Source organism: Haliaeetus albicilla, chromosome 18, assembly GCF_947461875.1.
Source record: "Haliaeetus albicilla chromosome 18, bHalAlb1.1, whole genome shotgun sequence".
Lineage (NCBI taxonomy): Eukaryota > Metazoa > Chordata > Aves > Accipitriformes > Accipitridae > Haliaeetus > Haliaeetus albicilla.
The window spans coordinates 28960232-28982182 of NC_091500.1; the positions used below are offsets into that span (position 1 = coordinate 28960232).

Genomic DNA, 21951 nt, shown 5'->3' on the forward strand with positions numbered 1-21951 from the left:
CAAAATACCAACACTCATCCCTGAGAATATCTGAGCCTTGCAGCAGAGGATGCAAAGCATACTCGGGAGTCATTGCCATGAAAGCAGGGTTTGTCTAAACAAAGATGTTAAATTAAGATACACTGCTACAAACCACTCTATGGACACATTTAGTTGTGTTTAAGCCTAGCTTATTGGCACAAACTACGACAACTTACAAAGATCAAATACCTTTTGAACTGTCTACATCTTAAGTTTCTACTGCTTAACTAAACTGTTTCAGCACTTCTCCTTTCCTTGCAGGAGCTGAATCTTTCATTCAGGTCATGGGTTTTGTTACGGGTACGGCAGGATTTCATCCAGAGTGCTGGCTCCTCGGGTTTTACCAAGGCCGTCAGGATCGTTAATAGGGAAGGCTCAATAATAAAAGTAAGCTCAGGCATAAGCCAAGAATACTGCCGGTTTTCCAAACCGGTCTGGTCTGTAAGAGGAACCATCCATGAACTGGGGGAAGAATGCAGCACTAATGCATTCAGGAGACAGATCTAAACAAGCAAGAATTTTGGATGCAGAAACAATACAGTATTAGGGCCCTTTAATCAACCTTTCTGATGTTAAGTAGGATGATCTTGCATTTAGAAATGAGTAGTGAAGGAGGCTGAAGGGAGGAAGGAGAGGGGAAAAATATTAAAAATTCAGCTCCAGCTGAATTCAGGGCCAGTCAGATCCAAGTCTCTGGCTGAGGCCAAGTAAGCATTCTGCAAAAAACTTTTGACAAGAAACCTTTCTATACCAGCAGAGGTTTGATCCATATCAGCAACATAAAGATTCAAAAATACATAAATAAAAAGGAATTCTTATGGAGGAATAATTTTTGTAAATGTCTTTTACTTCAATCTTCAAAACTTTTAATCAATGCCAAAGCCCTACTCCAACACAAAGCAGTTTTTTTGCTGTTAGTTCTGGCAGACAAATAACCATTACAACACTCGTTTGCATGCTCATCTCCATTGCTCAAATATGCACCACTCTGCACATGCAGCCATTTACACCAGCGTTTGTGTTTCTAGTTTGTATGTTGCTCTCTCATAGGCATATAAGGAGAATGGGCTTTGGAACCAAGATGATAAACTGGCAGCAAGAGTGTTCCCAGTCCAGTCACAGGACAAATACAACAACTTTCAGCTGAAGCAATCGCCTTCTTGTACTGCAGATCCAGATCATCCCTGGGTCCTATCTAATGTAGGTGTGTCACAGGCTGGCAATGCATGGAGACTGATGGCATTAGTCAATTAAAATACCAATAACCCAGGTGCCAATAAAAAAAAATACCTTCAGATCACAGAGTTTAATATGGTCTACCAAGCCATAAGATGAAAGCAATATTTTGATATTTTAGCACATAGGTGCCACAGTCTACTCCTGTCACACAAATCCATACAGATCCTCCACCTGCATGGGATTTTGTCCAGTGGCATGTCATGTTCTGGTAATATTTCCCATTTTTATCTTGTCTAAAAACCACACTGAAGATAATTCCAACTATTGATAGAAGTTGTAGTTAGCACTCATCGTAATACTAAGATGAGTTTCTCATTAGCTCAGTGCAGTGTTAAAAGCTCCCATTCCATTACACGCACTGAAGCAGAAGGGGAACTCCTTTATATTTTAAGTGTATTCTAAATATCACTTCTTCCCCAAGACATGATAGCACTAAAACCCATAAACAGCACCCTATGCCTAAGTTCATATTAAATAACCCAAAAGGCTAATTACATAAATGCCTTACATTCCTCATATTGTTAGTCACAAAATCAAGAGGGGAGCAAGGTTTTACCTACATGCTGCAGAACCACAGCTGGGGCAATCCTATCCCAGAGCCTAACTGATACAAATAACCAAAGTTTTGCCATTTACAGTTCCAGCTGTGGATGTGTTCAGTGTGCCTGACATTCAAACAGAATCCCCTTTGGCTGTGTGCAGCAAATCATCCCTGTAGTAAAAAGTATGGCTGCACTGAACTTAGAAGAGCTTAGATCCACCCCCCTTGCTGTCATTTGAAATAGAAGGAAAACTCCATTAGTTTTGGGTAGTATGGAGAGAATGATACAAAACTGAACTGTTCTGCTCCTTTCCATAGGAAGACAAGGCATGCTGTCACACATTCAGTAACCAGCTCATTAAGGTTGCATCATCTTCACTTTGCTACCATTATGAAAGCAAAACACATACGAAACTTATTTTAACATGGATGCTTTTCTTTGAGCAAGCCAGTTAATACCTGTTGCAGGCTGACAGAATCACAACTGCACTTCAGATCCATATAGCGCACTGCTAAACAGCAATTACCAAATATCTTTTGCTCTTTGTATGTGCACTGCCAAACATTAAGGAAGGCTAAGTAAGAACATTATTCTAGCATACTCTCATTCGGTGCAAGGAAAGCTGGTGCCACTTAAGAACATCATGCACAACAGCCATGTACATCTGATGGGTTTAGCAGTCTGGAATGGGGACAAAAGTGATGGGCCCCTACAATTCCATAGTCTCTTTTCTGGCAAACGTATATGCAAGTGTAGCCTGAGAAAGCAAAAGAACCATTATCAGTTAATGCATTAAGAAACAAAACACAAAGAAATAGAAGAGCAACACTTATCAAGTGACTATTTAGGGTGCCTACCTTGAGACAGGTCAAGCACCTGAAAACTGGAAAACTACAGATGCTTCAGTGCCTATGAAAATTGAGTCTTGAGCTTGACCTTAAAATTAGGGATGCTTTTGAGAAACCATCTGCATGAGACTTTTCTGTACAAGAATTCAGGATCAGAACCGTATTCTCAGTCCATAATGCTTCCATGGTCTCTTACAATAAAGGAAGGGCCATTGCTTACCCTTTGACACCCAGATTGAGTTAAGAGTCTAGAAGTAGCTTTGTAACTGATGGTCCTGCAAAGTCCAGCCCTGGGGGTGGCACATGAAATGGGCAGGTCTATGAATTGGGACTTCTGGCTTACTGAAAGTGCAGTCAGTACTTTGGGCCACACACCATTGCATTAATAGCTGACAACCGGTTCCAGTACACCATACAAATCCAAAAGCTGGTCATGCCAATGCTCCATTTAGCTTAGTCTATATCTAAATGGCAGCATCAACCCTTTCTGAAGATGGGGAAGCAAGCTTGTTGTCATTACTAGAAGACAACCTGCCCCAGATCCCATCTGACTCCAAGTAACTGAAGTAGCCTCACGCAGAAAGGTTTTAATCTTGGTTGGGTTCTGCTCACTTGCTTTACAAACTTATTCCTAAAAACCGCTCTGGAAACACTGAGGATAGTGGGATGACATGCTGAGCAAGAAACTGTTCAACCTGAGGAGGAAGGGAGTGCCTGATCCTTTATTCATGTGAAACTTTAGGCCTGGCTTTCATTTCAGAGATTGGATAGCCACATGTGTAGACAGGGTTAAAGAAGTATGGAACAGCAGACTGTTCATCCCATAATTTGATGGCCCAGAAGCCTTAATTTCAAACTGCTCTTTTTTTACAGACTGCAAAGCCCATCAAAAATATCCCAGTGCCATTTCTGAGAAATAAGCAATGCAGGATGGGAGGGGAGATACGGAAAAGAGATACACGCAAGACCAGCCTTTAATGCTTAATGGTTCTCACCTGGAATAACAGAGATAGTTTTCAAAGCTCGGAGAACTCTGAAAGTTCTCAATGCTGAGACATTCCCAAGGTCCACAAACTCTGTGACATATCTGCAATGAGGGAGGTCACACACAAAAAACACAATGACAATACACACACCAAAATAAAACAACAACTACAGACAAAGCAATACATCACTCACAGGGGCCTGTACCCAACAGCTAACACCAACCGGAGGCCGCCTTACCTGGAATTACAGAAATAGTTTTCAAAGCTCTCAGAACCCTGAAAGTGCGCAGAGCTGAAACATTGCCTAGGTTTACAAACTCTGTTATATACCTGCAGAATTAAACCAGAGTTAATGGCACCGTTGGGGTCACCTTCCTTTTCATATAGTTGTCTGTTTGTAGGAAACAGCTTGTAATTTAAAATGCTTTAGAACTGGCATTTAAAAGAGAGAGACAGAAAATTTCAGAGCCAAAACACAGTTTAAGTCTCTCCATACTGCAACCAGCTTGTTCAGGTGCACTGTTAGATACTTGCATTCTCGCCTATGTAGGACTTGAAAATTTAACGCTATCTCTCCAGAAGAAGGTAATTGTAAAACTGTCAAATATGTGAGGAGACTTGGTGACATCACCTCAGTTCAGTGGTTTCAGGTATATTCACTTCACGTTTTTAATAAAGCATGATCATCTTTTGCTTTGATTAGTGTCCTTCATTTTAATCCTTTATGCTTTACTACCTGTTTGTGAGCCACAGGTAGGTATGATTATCCCCATTTTACAAGGGGATAAACCTGAGATACACAGAGGATAAGAGGCTTACTGCAAAGTTAACGGAGTTAGATTTTATCACAACTTCGAATAGAATATTTCCTCTGTGCTGTCTGGGGAGAAACATGGTATGAAAAGGCAAAGAAATGCACAATTCTTCCTGGTGCAGAAAGGCCACTACAAGTGCTTCATAAAACTTAGACCCTGCTAGTGGGATTTAAATAACGCACAGGGTTGCTCTAGCCCTTGACACAAAAAAGGACTGTATTTGAAGCCTACAGGCAACCTCACTGGAAACAAGGAGGTTACAGAGTTAGATCAGCTAGAGATTTAGCACATTTATTTAAGACCAATGCATTGGGCCTTTTAAAGCTCGCATGCTGTTACTTGTTAATTGATCAAGAAAGAAAGGAAAGAACCAATTCACAGGTTGAATCTGATCTGTGTGGACAGAACTGGGAGCCTCACCCACACAGGTGTGTTTACACTGTGCACAGCAGATCCCCATCTATTCCGAAGTAAAACTAAAGTGTCAGTGAGGTATCGGTTATTTTGCTTTTTGTGTACAATGTCCAACTCTTTGCATATAATTTAAATACACAACTAAAAGGCAAGTAGAAAAAGCAGGAACTCCAGAAAATCAACAACCTTGGGTGCAGAATCCAGCCCAAAAAAATGCATTTTATATGATGAAAGCATTTTACTATGATTAAATTCAAGTGCTCTGAACCCTTGAAAATCAGGCTTCTGAGCCTTCCTACATGATCCCTCAGTTTTCATCGGCTGTTGTTGACTATGGGAGCCCAGACATGCACACATGCAATATTCCAAAAACAAATGTAAAAGGGAAAAAAAAAAACCAAACTCTTCCACCAGCAACTCAGACTACTGGCGACATACGCCTTATTTTCACCAGTGGTACTAAGCCTAAGCAACGATCAACGCAGGCCAATAAGGAAAAAACCAGAAATCTAGCGTGCATCTCCTGGTTCAGCTGTGAATTCAGACATCCCCATGAACTCCTCATTATCAGACCAATGTAAGCTGATCTGGCACAAGAGAAAAGAATGAGGAAGGAAAATAAAGCGTCTCCTTTTCTGACACTACACCTTCATCAGAAATGGGTTAGCAACTGTTCAACCTTAAGTTGCATCCCAGGAAATTTTAACATGCAAGCCCAAGGAAGGAAAGAGTGGTAGAGACAAGAATTTAAAGAAGTTTGGGGCCTAGTCCTATGTTTAACAGAACAAGCTGCCACTCTGGCATGTGAGCAATCTAAAATGCTAGGCACTATTATAAAGTCTTATATTAATAAAGGCAGTTTTCAGAAAATCATATTTTTTGTAGCAGCAACTCCACTAACCCCATGGAGTTGCATTTTAGATCTGACTCCATGTCAGGCTAAAGCTTTCTTTTGAAAAATCAAGAAAGAAATCTTTCAGAGATTCACTTAAGTTTTCCTTGATTTCTTTTTTTCTTGATTTATTTCTTCCTTACACACCCACCCTCTTCCTAAGGTCTCATCCCCTCCCGCATGCCACAAATACCTGAAATAATCTGAAAACACAACTTACGCCATCATGATCACACTGAAATCTAGCCAGTTCCATGGATCACGTAGGAAAGTAAAGCCATCTATACAGAAACCTCTTGCAATAATTTTCACAAGTGATTCAAATGTATAAATACCAGTGAATGTATACCTGTTATGAGGAAGAAAGAAAGCTGCACTGAGAAGTTTGTAGAAATGTCATTTTAGTAATGAAAAAAGATGAATTACAAACACTTTTGTCTAAACAAAGTGGATATAAAAGACATCTTATATTCATGCTAACTTAAACGTGAGTAGGAACAGATTTCGCAATAGAAGAAAAACAACATTCTGTGAGATTCTTAAAAACACAAGAAGCATTACTTACTCCACATTCTTCGACCATTCAGGTGGGTTACTAAAAGTCATGAATACACAGTTGGTCAAAATAGTGCACATAATGATCATGCTAAATACTGTAGAACAAAGTCAAGGATCAAAGGGATACTAGTGTGGCTCTTTACATCACCTTATGGCTCCCTAAAGATCACTGTGCTGCAATAAAAGTCAACAACAATTTCCAGTCTATTCTCTGTGGACTACAAATAAAAGCCAAGATGCTTCCAGCAGTCATGGGAAATAAGAGCAGGGTGACCACATATAAAGAGTATTTTTACGTCACCATTCAATTTATTTTATATTTTCTAGTATGTCTTAGCAATTAAAAAATCACATGCCTAAATGAAAATGTCTCCCCAGATAATTCTACCTGTTCAGTAACATCAAAATACATTGTCTGCTAACACATCCGACAGGAAAGCAGCGTTGCAACCCATGGACACCTAGGATTTAGCTTGGAGAAAATCTTACAAATCTTTCCAAACATCTCCGCTCCCTCTGTGCATTCAGGATCTTGTGTGTCACGTTTGCAGATGGAAGGTGCTGGACTAACTGTTTTGAGGAGTGTTGCAGGGACAGCACAATTTCAGAATTAGAAGTTTGAGTGGATTTTAACTAGTGAATTATTAGCAGAATGGTGAAATCCAGGGTCAGATTCAAAGCTGTTTTGACTTCCAAAACTGTTTAAGCAGACTTAAATGGATCTTAGATCAAGGCCCAAGATCCACTGCCAGCATCTCAGCCTCAACCTGACAGACCTGCATCTCTCAGCTAAATCCCCCCAACACATACAAAGGGGAGGAAAGTCTACAAGAAGCAACAGATAAGCCAAAGAAAACATTCCTAGCCTCAGATCCCAAGTTAACTTTGAAAAGATGGAAAAGCTTTTTCTTCATACGAGATGCAGGAAGTAAGTATATAGAAGCCTCTAAAGCAACAAATGAATTTATTTCCGTTTTACAGTCACTTTTACAAAATAAATAAATAAACAGGGCAAAGCAGCTCATTCAATATACTACTTTATTTTTTTTCCTCTCCTAATAACACATGCAGATGATGCTTCTGAAGCTATCAGAGCTGTCTGAAGCCCTGCAGTGGAACATTTTGGAATAGCCTTGCCATTAGAAGGAAGTTTGAGAGATGCCAAAAGAGCAAGAAACTAGTCAGGGTCAAATTACATAGAAGGTATCTTTGGCTCCTTCTCCAGATGCTATATTTTTTAACCTTTTTAGCAGCTAGTTAAAGCTCAACTCCTCTTCATACGAAGTATAACCTGAAATCATATCTATTCCAAAACTTATCAATGTCTGTGCACTGATGGAAGAACAGACACAGATAGATACAATTTAGCAGGGAAAATAAATGAAAAGTTTACTTGATTGGATGTGTCTAAAGGACCATGATTTCTCATTCAAAAAAGCATGTTTTAATGTATGCTCTGAGGCCAATCCAACTTCACCAGGTGCAGAACTGTAATTCATATACACTATTTGAATTGAGTAATAAGACAGTATGTAAGAGATTTTTCAATGAATATACAAAGGCAAGAATAACTCAATAATAAAAAGGATATGAATGTATCAAAATTTTAATAGCTATTCTTCTAAACAGATTAAAAGGACTTAAAATGTACAAGGCAGGTGTGGCACTAAATCGGAAGAGTGTTTTCCCTCTGTTTAGTACTACAAAGGTCTGTAGAGAAACAAAGAGAGAGAGAGAGAGAGACAGAGAGAGTTAATGCATGAAAATCAAAGCATGAATTGTACTAAAAGACGAACAACTTCCATGGTAAAAAATAGCATTTTTTGCTTTTTTAAAGAATAATCTCCTTTATGAAGCTCCCATTAGGGTAAAACATACCTCCCAGTACATCACGAATAATTCCACTCCAAACTATCCATTTTACTAGACACCTCAGACAGAGCAGAAGCAAAATCTCCCATCCAAGAGTGCACATCTTCATCACGCAAGTGTAGAAACACTATTATCTCTATCTAACAGATAAGAACCAAGGCCCACAGCAACTAAGGACCACAAATTCGGGAGCACAACTGGCAGCTGAACCCAGACTTCACGCCATCGCCCAGTGCAGAAGACCATCTTTATGGCACAGTGTTCATGTAGCCTGTGCCTCCTTCCCAAACCTTGCTAACAGCTACCACAACAAATCATGTTTTTACAAGATAGCACCTCACCTGCAAAGAAAGATTGACAGGTAAGCAGAAAGAAAATGTCATGGTAGAGTCCCCCAGCCCAGCAGACACAAGTCAGATACCCATCGTCCCCACTCATTGGCAATTTTGAGCACATTCCATGTTGGTGCACCAACTCCAGGCAGTCATGTGCTCTCATTGCCTTTAATTAGCAAGATGTTAAGGTCCACTACTTTATACAGAACCTGTGGAATGAATCATGTAAACGTGAGGCAGCATCCATCTCATCTCTCCATCTCCAGCCCTAAAATACAGACCCGCTATTTCATCTCCCCACTAGTGAACATGCATATCAAAAAGCACTGGGAGAATCACACGGAGCCATCTGGCGAGGCAAAATTAGAACTGTGGTTGCTTAATACCAGCACACTCAATGCACCTACCACTCGACTTGAAGGAATAAAAGCAATTTGTGTGCACTGAAAAGCCAAAGCCCTTTCCCCGGCACCATTTTCCCATTTTACATTCTCTCCGGGATGCCGCAGCATCAGCGAGGCAGGATGAACCCCAGACTGCTGCAGGGGGATAGAGCAAAGCTGGACTCGCTGCAGGCTCGCTCCCCAGCACCAGCCCACCGTTTGGCACAGACCCGAGCCTCCCGGAGTCCAACACAAGGGAATCCACAAGGGCTTTCTGCCAACGCAGTCACTGTGCTTCCCCAGGAGACTCACTCTTATGAAATTTGTCATTTCCCTCCTAGTAAGTGAAACAACGTATCTTCGCTCATTTGGCTAAATTAGACCATTGAGCAGTAAATTATTTGAAAAGGAAATCAAAATCAGATTGTGGTTCAGCACTGAGTGAGAAAGATTAGTTAGCATAACCACTAATGCATCTCCCAACAAAAGCACTTTAAAGACAACCCTGGACAGCTCTTAAATTGCAGCATCAAGAATTAATGAACAGATTACCTTGGCATGTAACAATATTCTAAAAGCCTGTAAGTTTTTCAAAATTGCAGATTACAGAGTGGTCAAGGGACACCTGATTTTAAGAACCAGCTGTCTCTCCTTCCCTGACACCACAAACTTTCCAAGACTCACATACCATTAATTTTTAGATCTTCTTTCACTGTCCCCTGCAGAGGCTTCAGAGCAGGATACTCATCACACAGATGCTTACGGGCTTCAGTTGTGTCCCTAGCACAACACTGAGCTCTCAACTCTACCACACCTTTTAAGCAATGAAATCTCCAACATGACTGTGCTGAACATTATGTAGGCACAAGGCGAGCTGCACAAAGACAGAAATTCTCCCAAAACCCCATGCAGTGGCTCTGTGAGGTGGCTCAGTTTCATTATGCATCCATTTCTACATGGGAAAAATCGCTGTGCAGGAGCCCTATGGTTTGCTCAGATAGAGCTCAGCAAGCCAGAACTAAAACCATTCCTCACATGGAGATACAGGTACATGCATACTGCTTCGCAGATGTAAACCAACCCAAAGACTTTTGACCTGTGCTAGAAGAGCAAGCCAGACTCAGTCCGGGAAGGTGGATGTAAAATGCTCTTATGTGGAGGATCAAAGACTGTTTGCCTTGGCACACTGGAGCGATTACAAGGGAACATACGTTTTCAATAGCTGTTTCACAAGGATCGACCCAGAAATTTGGCATTCCCTCTTGTAATACAAGCTCTTTCACCCAATGATCAGGACAGTCGCCTACCAAACATGAACTCCACATTCTGCTTGCCAGCTTAGTCCTTCATCTATTACATGACCTTACGTAGGGCAGCTCCTCATTTTCTCTTCTGTGCTCTGCCCAGCTTTCTCCTTTCAGACCATAATGCTTGTTGAACTTATTCCTGTCTATAAAGCCCATCATAACTGGGCCTCTCAGTACAACTGTAACACAAATAAGGTGCTGTACATTCCAGTCTGCTCATCGATTCCGATGGTTCCAAGATCCGCTGCTCCAGTTCTCCTGTGTAGCTCAAAAAATCATGGGTAAATCTCGGCTTGGCCTCGTCAATAGAAAGAAGAGCACAAAGCCAAAAAGTGTTTGGCAATTTAAAACCTTATCTTAGTTTTTCTTTATCCTGCTGACATATTAAAACTCGCTTTCAAAATGGCTGCATGCTCTTAAAATGTTTGCTGGTTCAGGTCCAAGAACATCCTTAAGCCCTTTTAAGATCTGCTGAGGCAAAGCTCAAAACTCAGAGAAAGGTGATACCTGGAGAAAGGCATTTTGCAGTCTTCTTCTAAGAGATGAAGTCTGGCTGAACTTTGAAAAGTCTCAGTTTGTTGTTAAAAGAGTTGTGAAAAAGGCTCTGTCCACTTTAGTTTTCTTAAAGTTGGCTGGGAATCTATGCTTTGCAGAAACCTTCAAAATAGTTCTCATATAAAAAGACGTAAGATCACAAAAGATAAGTCTTCTCTAAATCAATTTGCAAAATAGCGCATTAAAGAAGCTATGCTGGAGAGCATGACAGAATTGATCAAGTGATGGCAAAAAACATTCCAGTTATATGAAGATTTAAAATACTCTTGCTTCATGGAGGTTTTACATTAAGCATTTCTGTAATGGCTGAAAAGCGAGGAGGAGTGGGCAGAAGATTTAAGACGAAAACAGCTTTATGAACAGCCTAAGAACATATGGAACCATATTCCTACAGCAGTAACATGACTGCCTTACTCCCAATGTTAAGCAAGAGAGAGCGATGAATTTCTGATGACACCTTGAGCAAGTCACTTTAACATAGCTATTTTCAAAATTAATTTACAGGGAACTCTGGCACCCTGTAGGCTGAAGAAGTATATACAGAATTAAACATCAATGCAAAATATTTTTCAAGTCTGTTTTGGCTCATAGAGGTGTACTTCCTACTACAGAAACCACGTAATTTAATATTTATTTTCCCATTCCCCCCAAAAGGGGACAAATTTATTCTTTCTTAGCAACTTATTCTTCACCACTGAAAAGCTCTACAGGGGAAAAAGTATCTGCCACATTTTTGCTCTTGCTTTAATCTCTTGTTTCAAGCCCAACGTAGGAAAAACTCCTGATACTTTTTGAAATTTATCAAATAAAACATTCCTGAAAGATATATTTAAAAAAATAAATATTGTTCAACATGCAGTACAGAGAAACTGATCTGGATTTAAGTTTTAACAACATCACAATCTGCCTATGTAAGGAAATTCATTCTGCCTCAGCAGCGGAAATGATTCTCCTTCCTTCCACTCATCACCAGTGGGTTGCAGCTATTTAGGTGATTGCAGCAGAGATTCTCTCGCCTCCCGGTCCGTGCCACACTTGGCATACCCTGATCACAGCATGAAAGCTCTATGTGCTATGGCAACACTTGGGACTGGATGCAAGCAGTACCATTATCTGTCATCTCATGAACAGCCATACAACAGCAAACAACTCCGTCACACTTTGCCTTCCACCCAACACCCAGAAAGGATTGGAGAAGACATCTGACAGCGATAACACTCTCCTTTCTTCATTCTACCATGACAGCAGGGAGGAGAGCTAGGAAGGGCACACTTACTTTTCCTGCTCCTTTTAAGCCTACTGGAGAGATGGAAGGAAAAGTAACATTAAACACGCAAGACCTGGAAAAGGTAATTAGCTTTTGGAAATAAGGATAAAAGGCTGATTTTTGATGTGGTCCCGATTCTTCCCTCTGTTTCAGTGACTTCACTGAAATGCAAAACCCATTAACTGTATCATGACCTTGCAGAGCCGTTACCTTGCCCTACAGAAGTCACAAGCAAGGTTCCTTGAAGCACATGCTAGAGCCAGACGTGCCTCCTGCAAGCTGGCCTCTCACATCCCTGTAATTTTCCCAGGTCCACACAGTCAAGGTGACATTCTGGACCAGAGGGCCCATTTCCAAACCGTGCATGTGACTTGAAGTTGCAAGTCACTCCATTGGCACATACGCACTAGAAAGATCCTCAGGTGCTCATCTGCAAGCTATAGGTGACCTCAGACAATCCCACTCTAGCCTTGGATGTTCACGGAGGTATAGACAATCTTCTACAATGGCAGGGTTGATTCTTCCATTGAAATCAATCCACCTAAGTTTATATATGGTGTCAATTCCCAGAATATTCGGGGACCTTCTACTGCCTCGTAAATGGAGCCATTGCAAGAGCATTAGCACCTTTACCTTGTTCTGTAGCAAGTATGAGATTCATACTGAGTGAAATGGAAGTTACTTGAGGAAGATTTTTGCCACAACCTGGCAAAAGTCACATTCAGTGGGAAAGAACAGGGTAAGGAGCTGTTTAGTAGGAGTGATAGCCTAGGCCATAAATGGAAGAGAAGGAAAAGAGAGGTCTAAAAGATGGAAAAACATTAAAAAAATAGAAATACTAATAAGGCTGCAGAAATAAAAGAGGACAATGGTCCTTACCTCTTGCTTAAGCAAATACTGAAGCAAGACTAGACTATGAGGCAATCAGCTGCTTTGCTTTCACTGCGAGGGATGCTCACATAGGTAGCTTTCCTGAATTTTGTTTGCACGTGGAAACAAGGAAGTTCACGTACCTGCCTTTTGGGTTTTTTAATTGAAATGTTTGACGTTTCCACAACAAATATCATGGGCAAGTATTGCTTCTACCGTGTGCTTCAGGTCAGGAATTGGAAGGTGATTACTATTTGCAAAACAAAGAATCATGAAAAAATTCTCTCTGGTACTCACATAAAGACAAAAAGGAGCTAAATTAGCTCCAAAATCTGCTACCTGTGAGCAAAGGGACTTCCCTGATTCTACTAAGCGTCATTACTCCTGTTTTGCAAAATGAAACTGAGCAGAAAAAAGAGAAGTAGCTCGGACAAAACCATCGCTTGTAGGGCTGGGCTCTGAACCGAGGACTTTTGACTCCCTGTATCATGGTTCTGTTTCTAGGTCATGCTGTTTCTCCTTTAAATATCAGTTAACAGGCCACTGTAAAGTTCAGCTTCTCAGTCAAAATGCAGTTTCAGTTTCCTTAGATAAACCAAGATCACTGTGTCCTACTGCAAGGAAAAGCAACCAGCTGATTTGTTCCTATGCATGCTGCACGTCTAGCTTTAAAAGAAAAGACCTATGATGCAAAGCCTTCTGGCAAATGCTGGAGAGGGGAAAAAAAAAAATCTTGGAAAAATTCCCATGATTCAAGCAGATTCGCAATTCCTGATGATTCAGAGAAGGGCCTTTTTAATGGCCTTAAAAAAAATTCTTTGTGGGAAGTCACTGACTATTTGAAGCAGCAAAGAAGTAGCACACACCTAAACTGTCGCCATACTGAAGTGGATGCAAAAGAAACAGAGCCAGTAAAATGTTAATCCAGTGTTTATGGGAAGAGCAAGGCTCTTTTCACAGAACAGCAAGTACGAGGTTGGCAGGGCTGTGCGAGTTTGTCTCCCATCTCCAGAACCTTCCCCTCCATCTGCAGCTGCTCCAGCTCCGTGGAGAGCTTGCATCCCCACATGGCAGGCACACTGAGCAAGCAGAAACTCTGCAAGCAGCTACATGCAGAAATGTACGGTGCTCTTCTGCAGACATGACAGATGCCTTCGAAGTTGGGAATGTGGCTTATTTTTCTCTAAAAATGAAAGATTTATTAATAGCATTGTGTCGGGAGGCAAATATGGAGACTGATAAAGTGTGAGGGCTAACAGGGTTCCCCTCTGCCTCCTACTTCTGGTGGAACATTGAAACAACCAAGAAGCCTTTGCCCAGTGCTCCAGGACACGGCACTGCCCTCAGCACTGCTCTCCTATTTTAGCTAGAAAGAACGTGGCCCAGATCTCCCACCTACACCGTCCATTCAACTACATGAACACAAAGAGGGCATAAAACACTCCTGCTTGGATTTGCAGCGACATTTCGTAACAACTACTTTGGTTGGGCACAAGTGGCCACACACAACCAGAGATCCTGGGAACTACGTGTCTTTTTTCACAGCCTGTGCACACCAAAACCAGGCAACACTAGATTTGTTTAATAAAGAAAATACTTCTGAGGGATATGTTACCTTCTTACCAGCAACAGTTGCTGTCAATACATTTCCTTAAGTATAACATCCACCTGGAGAGCAGTCTGCCTGGTATTCAACATGGACACAAATCACTGTATTCAGAAGCCCTGTTCTGAGATGGTACCTGTACTCCTAGCATCACTGACACAACAAATAAGCATTAAATTCACTAGCGTAAATACAGAAAAGAATGATCAGTTATACCCAACATTACCAGCAAATTCAGTTGATTTCATGTGAATAACGCCCTGCCAGTCACAGAATTCCTTCTGAGCATGGCAAGAAATGTCTGGCCCAACACAAAGTCATAAAACATTTTGTTACCCATGACAATTTACTGATTTTACATGACAGCCATTCTGCCCAAGTTTTGAATGGTCACATCACAACTGCTGTCACATATATGGTCAAACCTACAGCTTCTCAAGTGGCACAGCTAAGCCTGAGTTATAGATGGTAATTATCTCAGCTTATTCAAATTAAATTCCTATCAAAGAAAGCAATGAAATTAAACAGTAGAAAAGAACCTCAGTTTTAAGTCATCCAGCCTTCTAAGAAAACCAGTGATCATGCTCTTCCTTATTTCACCAGTAGAAGATCCCTCCCCTCCATTTCCAGCATAGCGTTTGCTTACTCACCACTTCATTTCTTAATACATCTCAGCACCCATAAATGCCTCCTGCTACATCACCTTAATTCCACAGACAAATATTCCACAGACAAAAAAAAAAAAAAAATTATGAAGATGAAAGCCAGTTAATTGGTTTATCTCACTCTTTTTCTCATGATTCTATATCCCACTGCTTCATAACAATCAAATTCAGACCGAATTCCATGCAAGTAATGAAATACACACTTAAAACCGCTACCCCTCAATTAAATTCTTCTTATTGCCTTCGTGGTTAAAACTGGCACATTAGGACAACTTTATCCATTTTTAATTTCCAGGCCTTGTTGTCCTAACTCCACCCAAGCAGGTGCTTCAAGACTGATCATATAATCTCTGTTAAACCTCAAAGAAAAATATATAACAAACCAACCAAACAAACAAGCCCGATCCAAAGACTCCATTCTTTGTCTTCTATTTAAACCATACCCAAACCTGCAATTTCCTAAGAAAAAGGTGCTTTAGTGACTTCTTTCTTGCAGACTCACTTTCTGGGTCATATAATAAGGGTCAAAGTCCTCCAGTGGTACAGCAACCAGGCCTTTTGGGATGTCCCCATAGATGAAAGGCAAATTCTTCCCCGCCTCAAGGTCACTGTTTGGTTTTGGTTTGCTGTCTTCATCGTCATCCCGGTGGCTGCTGTCTTGCTTTGGACGCTGCTTCTTTTTTAATTCTGCAATGTGTTTCTCAATGTTAGCCAGAGACTCCGGCGTGAAGGGTTTAAAACTATCAGGGCCTGGTGGTGCGAGCAGCCGTGCTGCCATCTTTTCATCCTGCAGCAGCTTCTTTAGTTATGTTGCACCCCGGACAGGTCAGCTCTGCAGGGAAGCAAACAGCACAGGCAGAACAAAGTCAGTCACTGCAAAAACAGACAGACAAGCATATAGCATTGAAAATCCAAAGGCAACGCTGGTCTTCAAGGCCTCACAGAGCGAGGCAAGCAGACCGGTTGCTTTTCAGTCCCAAAATGAGCTACAGGCAGATGCACAGCAAGCGCTGGACACGGGGTGAACCTGCCCGTCCCTGCCCACCGCGCTGCTTCACCCATGTTTTACAGGCAGAACCGGCACGGAGACCTAGATCTCCAACGACCACGCTGACGGCTATCCTGATTGGGGTGTCTCCTGAACACAAACTCTATTCTAGACTACAGAAACCGTTCTGAAAGGCAACTTTATCAAAAACAGTATTTTCCTGCAAAAATTATTCTATCAGTCATTGCTCTCTAGCAAACTGATTAATAGACAAAAATTCCCAGTCAGCTCTATTCCCAGGGTCGGGACAAGGCGTTCAGCCCTGTCTAAACAGGGCTGGGTATTACCACATTGGTTACCCTGCTAACAAGGTGTTTAGCAAAGTACTCTGCTTGATACAACACAAAGGAGGAGTAACTTGGGGCTGAGTTTATGAGTGAGTGCAGTAGGCAACACGCACAGAATATGCTGAGCTCTTTTGGAAAAAATGCTCCTTCGTGTCCTATCAGATATTATTGCAGTTAAGGAGAAGTCTCCTTAATGACTTCAGCATGCATTAGAACAGGTGTGCCAGGGAGCACCCTGAATGCTTCTTTAGGTAGGACCAAGACCTCAGTGGGCTCAACTCTTCCTACTCTGGAGCGTGCCACATCTCCACTACAGGAAGTCAAATCTCACCCTTTCGTTTTACATATATATATAATTATCAGGGTTTCTATTCATTTCAGGCCCTAAGAACAAAATAATTTTAAAATACTTTCATCAAGTACAATAGTAATTTCTGCAAGTTAAATTTCTATAATATGCAGGTTAGACACAGAGTCTTCTTTGCATCAGATGCAATGCAAACAAGCACTTCTCCATGATAAAAAGAGAAAAAAAGGGAAGCGGACGAGGTACAGAAGCACAGCTGAGGAATACCCTGCAGAGCTTCCAACCTGCAAAGGAGCACAGACCTCTGGCAGGATTTTACACTGTCCCTACAGAGAGCACCTTGCTCTCTTCCCCCCACTCCTACAAAAGACAAGAGCTGCGAGGAAGTTCGTTTATCTGAATCCAGCCGCCTACAAACCCTCTGCAGCTTTGCACCTTTTGCCAAGCTCTCGCTCGAGAACCAGCAATAAGAATATATTGCATTTCTGAGCCACTGGTACCTCTTCAAGCTTTTCACACTCCAGGAGGAGGCCAAGAGAGGAGAGGAATTACAGAAACCCTGCACTGATGCAACAGCACTGCAGTACTGCAGGCTGGAATACAACCCAGCCCTGACATGGCTTGGCACTTCAGGGAGGAACCCAAACACCAAAGCGGCAACGAATTCAAGAGGAAAGGCAAAATAACTATGAGTATACGTATGGCACAGAAAGAATCCAGAAGCTATGTGGGATAACGTCCCTTAAGTAAGGAAAAAAATCATCAGTAAGGTCAAATCTTTTAAGCTAACACGCACACAGCATCAAAATACATATTAAAGATGTGGAATGTCTGAAAGAAGAATGACTTTCAAATTCATTGAAAAATACGATATAGGACTGAATCATTAAAATTCAGCTATTTTAGCATGATGTTAGCCACCAATGGTCTTTACAGACCTTGGCTTTGAACACTGTACTGTATTCACGTGGGAAGAGTTCACAGAAGCTGGAGGTGTCACCGAAACAGAGGCATGCTCCCACCCGTAAGGACAAGCTGGGACACATTTACCCAGTCTCAGCAATGGGCATGCTCCGAAACCAAGAATCACAACTTTCTGTGGATTGCAGTGGATTTCATGAATAAATACAGCATAGAAATAACAGAGTCCTCCTTTTAAGAATACCTGGAGATCCCAGCCTTTAATATAGTACCTGGGGTATTTCCAAAAGCCAGAACATCTAGTGCAAAGCATCCTTCCAAGTGGTTTCAGGTTATTCCTTGCAACTGCTTCACTCTGATTCACATGCAAATCTAAAGCTGCACCACACATGTAGAACTTCATCAAACACTGTTTCCATCTCAGGTTTTATTTGGAGATCCAAAAAACTTAAGTATAGATCTCCCTCCTTATGTAACTACACAGTGTATTCTGGGCTAGGATTCTTTTCACATGAACTTGACGAGGTGTTTCTAGAGTAATAACAATAAACACTCAAAAAAGATGTTAAGAGGGGGAAAGAAAAGCCAGTATCTTGGTCACATTATCTCTAGTAACATCACAGAATAGCTTGCTGATATTAAGGAAAAATTAATTTATTCTATTCTTGCAGCATTTGCATGCATTTAATTACCAAATTTCCCACATACTGTGAAACTATATAGCAGCATTGGGGATGTGGTCTAATTGAATGGCACAGATAAATATGTAAGGCCTGAATTTAGAAACCAAAGTAGCTCAGGGACACAGCATAAAAAAGGGAAAAAATGAAGGCACAAATGAATGCCTGATTTGTATGCACAATTACACAACCGGCAACTGGAAGCAACCAACTAATCTGCTAAGTGGCCATTTAAAAAACAAACCAAACCAAAACCAACAACAAAAACACCCCAACACCTCACCCCACCCCCCCAGTATGCAATTGCACATCACAGTGGTTTTGCAAAGATCCTGTCCATTAATAAATCAAGAGACACTTAGATGCTGTACTGATAAACCAGATTACAAGTTTGCCTCATGCTACTTTTCTCACTGTGTTCACACATGGTGCAGACTGTTCTGCTGCTGAAGTTACAAGAAGCGATTGCTTTCATTTCAGCATTTGGTACTTACTCGTAGGGCTGTTACTTGCTTGGTATCAATACAGAATAGCGACCTGGGGCTTTCACTTCTTGGTAAGTCCTTGCCTGTCCTGACTTCATTTGTTTTCCCAGTAAATTATCCCATATTAAGATAATGGACAAAACTAGGATGTAAACTGAAAGGATGGGAATGGAATGTTTATTTAACTCCTTAAATCAGACCTATATAGCAGTTTCTATATCTTTGATAGCACAGCGTTACATGTTCTTACGACGACAAATTGTGCTTTGCAGCTCCAACAGCCAACCCCTAATCTTTATGTTTATACAGCATACACAGACATAACTACCCAGGATATTTCAGAGAGCTAATTTTATTTAAAAAAAACCCCAAATCCATAAAGACGAATAGTTTGGAACGCCTCAGTTACACAGCCCCACCAAGTTCTCCAGGCTCAAGTGATAGTGCAGAGCAGGCTGTACAGAGTCATGCAACCAACACCCCTGCAGCCCTTTCTGCCAGCAAGGAGCAGTGGTTAAAACTGGATGTGTGGAGCATTCCAGTTGTTACTGAAGCAAAAAATGGGGAGAGTATCAAGGATTTCCACTTTCAAGATTTACTGTTTTCCTCAGTAGGAAGAAAAGAAAATGTCAGTAACAACAAAAAATTTTCACATGAGGATATGGTAATATTTCTTAAACATCCGTCAGCATTCACCAAGGAGGGGTTTTTCAGTATTCATTGGAAGAACCAAATCAGTTGAGACTGCATGAACATCTGCGAAAAACCAAACAAAAAATCCCCCTCAAACCAGCCACATAGAACAAGGGTGTCAGCACATCTGCTTTTTGGGTGAATTCAGGCTCCAGTCTGCCTATTTTGGTAAAACTTTCTGCTGTAGAGGCCTGTGTAGGAAGCACAACCAAGAGGGTGACCTGGTGTTCATTCCTTTCCCTTTTTGTGTGCTTCAATTAGTTACTAAAGGGTATTCAAAAACCATCAGGCATTATCTAATTATTTGATTTTTTAAAAAATAAAACTACTACTTAAACACCTTTACTAAAATTAGTCCTCATCCACATGTTGACTGAATGAACAAATATTAAACTATCTTCATCCTGAAGATCTCAGGATTTAAGTAGAAAAGTTTCTCTGCGGAGAGAGACAGACAGACAGAAAGGGAAAAGAATTTGTCCAAGGTCACCTGGAAATCAGTGGTAGAACTGGAAGCTGATCGCAAGCACTGGGACTCTCCCAGGCTCCAATCCCATTAATAATGGGCCATATATAACAGCCTCCTCCTTTAATACTGTCTCCAGCCATCGGAAACCTCTCTACACCCACTGCAGCCAGCTTTGCACCTGAGAGCGAGACAACTCCTTCATCTCACAAGTACCTGTTCTTTAAGAGCTGTGTGGCTCATCCTCATCTTCATCAATAAAGACACTTCCACAATGGCACATCTGGTCTGCTGAAACACAGCCTAGGCTGGTCTGTATAGCAAGCTGCTTTAAACTAAAAAGCTTGTAAATTTTATTTTACAACCAAGTATGGTCTTGCTGGGATACACAGAAATCGGTAGGAATAAATGCTAGAATTTATTTTGGCACTTTCCACACGCAATTTTTCAACCTCTAACAAGAGAGACATTGTGAAAATTGTGACAAAGACTCACCATCGAGGTAGAGTCAGAGAAGAAGGTACATGTTTTACTGACCTATGGATAACTGCACCAGGAACGACACTGCACTGCTGGGGATCAGCAGTGCCGCTCCCAGTGACTTCAGGGGAGTCAGGAATTCATCCTGGGCACCTGGAGTTCGGTGCACAGAACTCCCTGGGGCCAGACTGCATATTTACACACACATTTTTCAAAGATCAAAGATTTTACACCAGAAAAAATGCTGTTCTGAGGTGCCCAGTTGCTAAGACTTAATTATTTTTTCTAAACGTTCCCAGCAGTCCATTTACTGGTACATTATGAAATATTCTAATAAATTATTCAAGTTGATTGTCAAAATAAATTAAAAAACACTTTTGAGGCAATATCTTTGCTTTAATACATTTCTTCATTTATTAATTTGCAAGATGCAGTCATTCACAGTACATCTTTCAGTCCCTTCGAGAGAGAGCCCTTCTATATGAATTTTTATATAAGCCACACAGACACACGTGGCTTTTGATTTGGATGTGCAGGGTTGGGGCAGAAAGGAAAACATAGTGTAGATGAACAGTCCTCTGAAATTCTACTGCATGACAGCCTAAAAAGCTTCAAGCCAAACCAAAATATCCATGCCTGAGAAAATCCGTGGCTGGAAATGGCCTTCAGAAGAACTCACCAATCTTCTCCATCTGCAGTAAATTCCGTGTGTCTAGAATGGGCCAATTTTATCAATGAAAAAGTACAGCAATACAACTGCCTGAGATGCAGGAGGAACCTTTCCCTTAGAAAAGCTCTCATGTCACATTTGATGCTATAAAGTGGAAGGAAGAGGAAATATCTTCACTAGCAAGCAATATTTATTGTTCTGTTGCTGGTCATTTTCCCCAACCTATGTAAAACATTGCAGAAGTTTCCCAGGCACTCATCTCTAAGCAGAGCTCAAGGGCAGACTCCAGACAGGGCAAGAAAGCAGTTATGCTCTTGAAACAGCAGTGGCAGAAAAGAACTGGAACACACACCTCTAAAGGTAAAAAAATGAACAGAAACGTAGGGAGGAGAGAGAAGCACAAAAGCAACCAAAAGCAACAGAAAAATATTAGGAAACATAGTAATATTTAAAGATGCTTTAATAAAAACCTGAGAAACTAAAGATCTAGTACTGCAGGCTTTTTCAGCCCCTACCAGTAGCAGTATGACTTCTGTAATATCACTTCGTAAGTTACAAGAACTAAAAATAGCTAACCCCAGTTCTCTACGTTAGCCATTACTCAAAGCTGACTTGCATTTATCACCAATCTCACATAGGAACTTGGAGATTCATACAGACCAAGGAAGCTGAAGTGCAGCACTTCAACTTCCCCTTTTTAAAGCCTAACTTCTGAACAAAGAATTGTTCAAAACAGTTA

At 41.1% G+C, this 21951-nt stretch overlaps 1 protein-coding gene across 7 annotated transcripts in view; it reads right to left on the bottom strand.

Annotated features, from left to right (window-relative positions):
* Window positions 1–21951, bottom strand: part of SCN8A (sodium voltage-gated channel alpha subunit 8) — a 61828-nt gene that overhangs the window by 34524 nt on the left and 5353 nt on the right. The window contains exons 2-6 of one of the 7 annotated variants that reach the window (XM_069806199.1): window positions 15678–16007; window positions 7907–8025; window positions 6323–6412; window positions 5978–6106; window positions 3646–3737 (exon numbers count right to left, since the gene is read on the bottom strand). In XM_069806199.1, coding sequence (XP_069662300.1) covers window positions 3646–3737; window positions 5978–6106; window positions 6323–6412; window positions 7907–8025; window positions 15678–15953 — 706 coding nt within the window. In that variant the 5' untranslated portion in view covers window positions 15954–16007. Of the gene's footprint in view, window positions 1–3645; window positions 3738–3874; window positions 3967–5977; window positions 6107–6322; window positions 6577–7906; window positions 8026–15677; window positions 16008–21951 lie in introns of those variants that run through there. The other 6 variants (XM_069806197.1, XM_069806194.1, XM_069806192.1 and 3 more) reach the window with 6 other exon arrangements.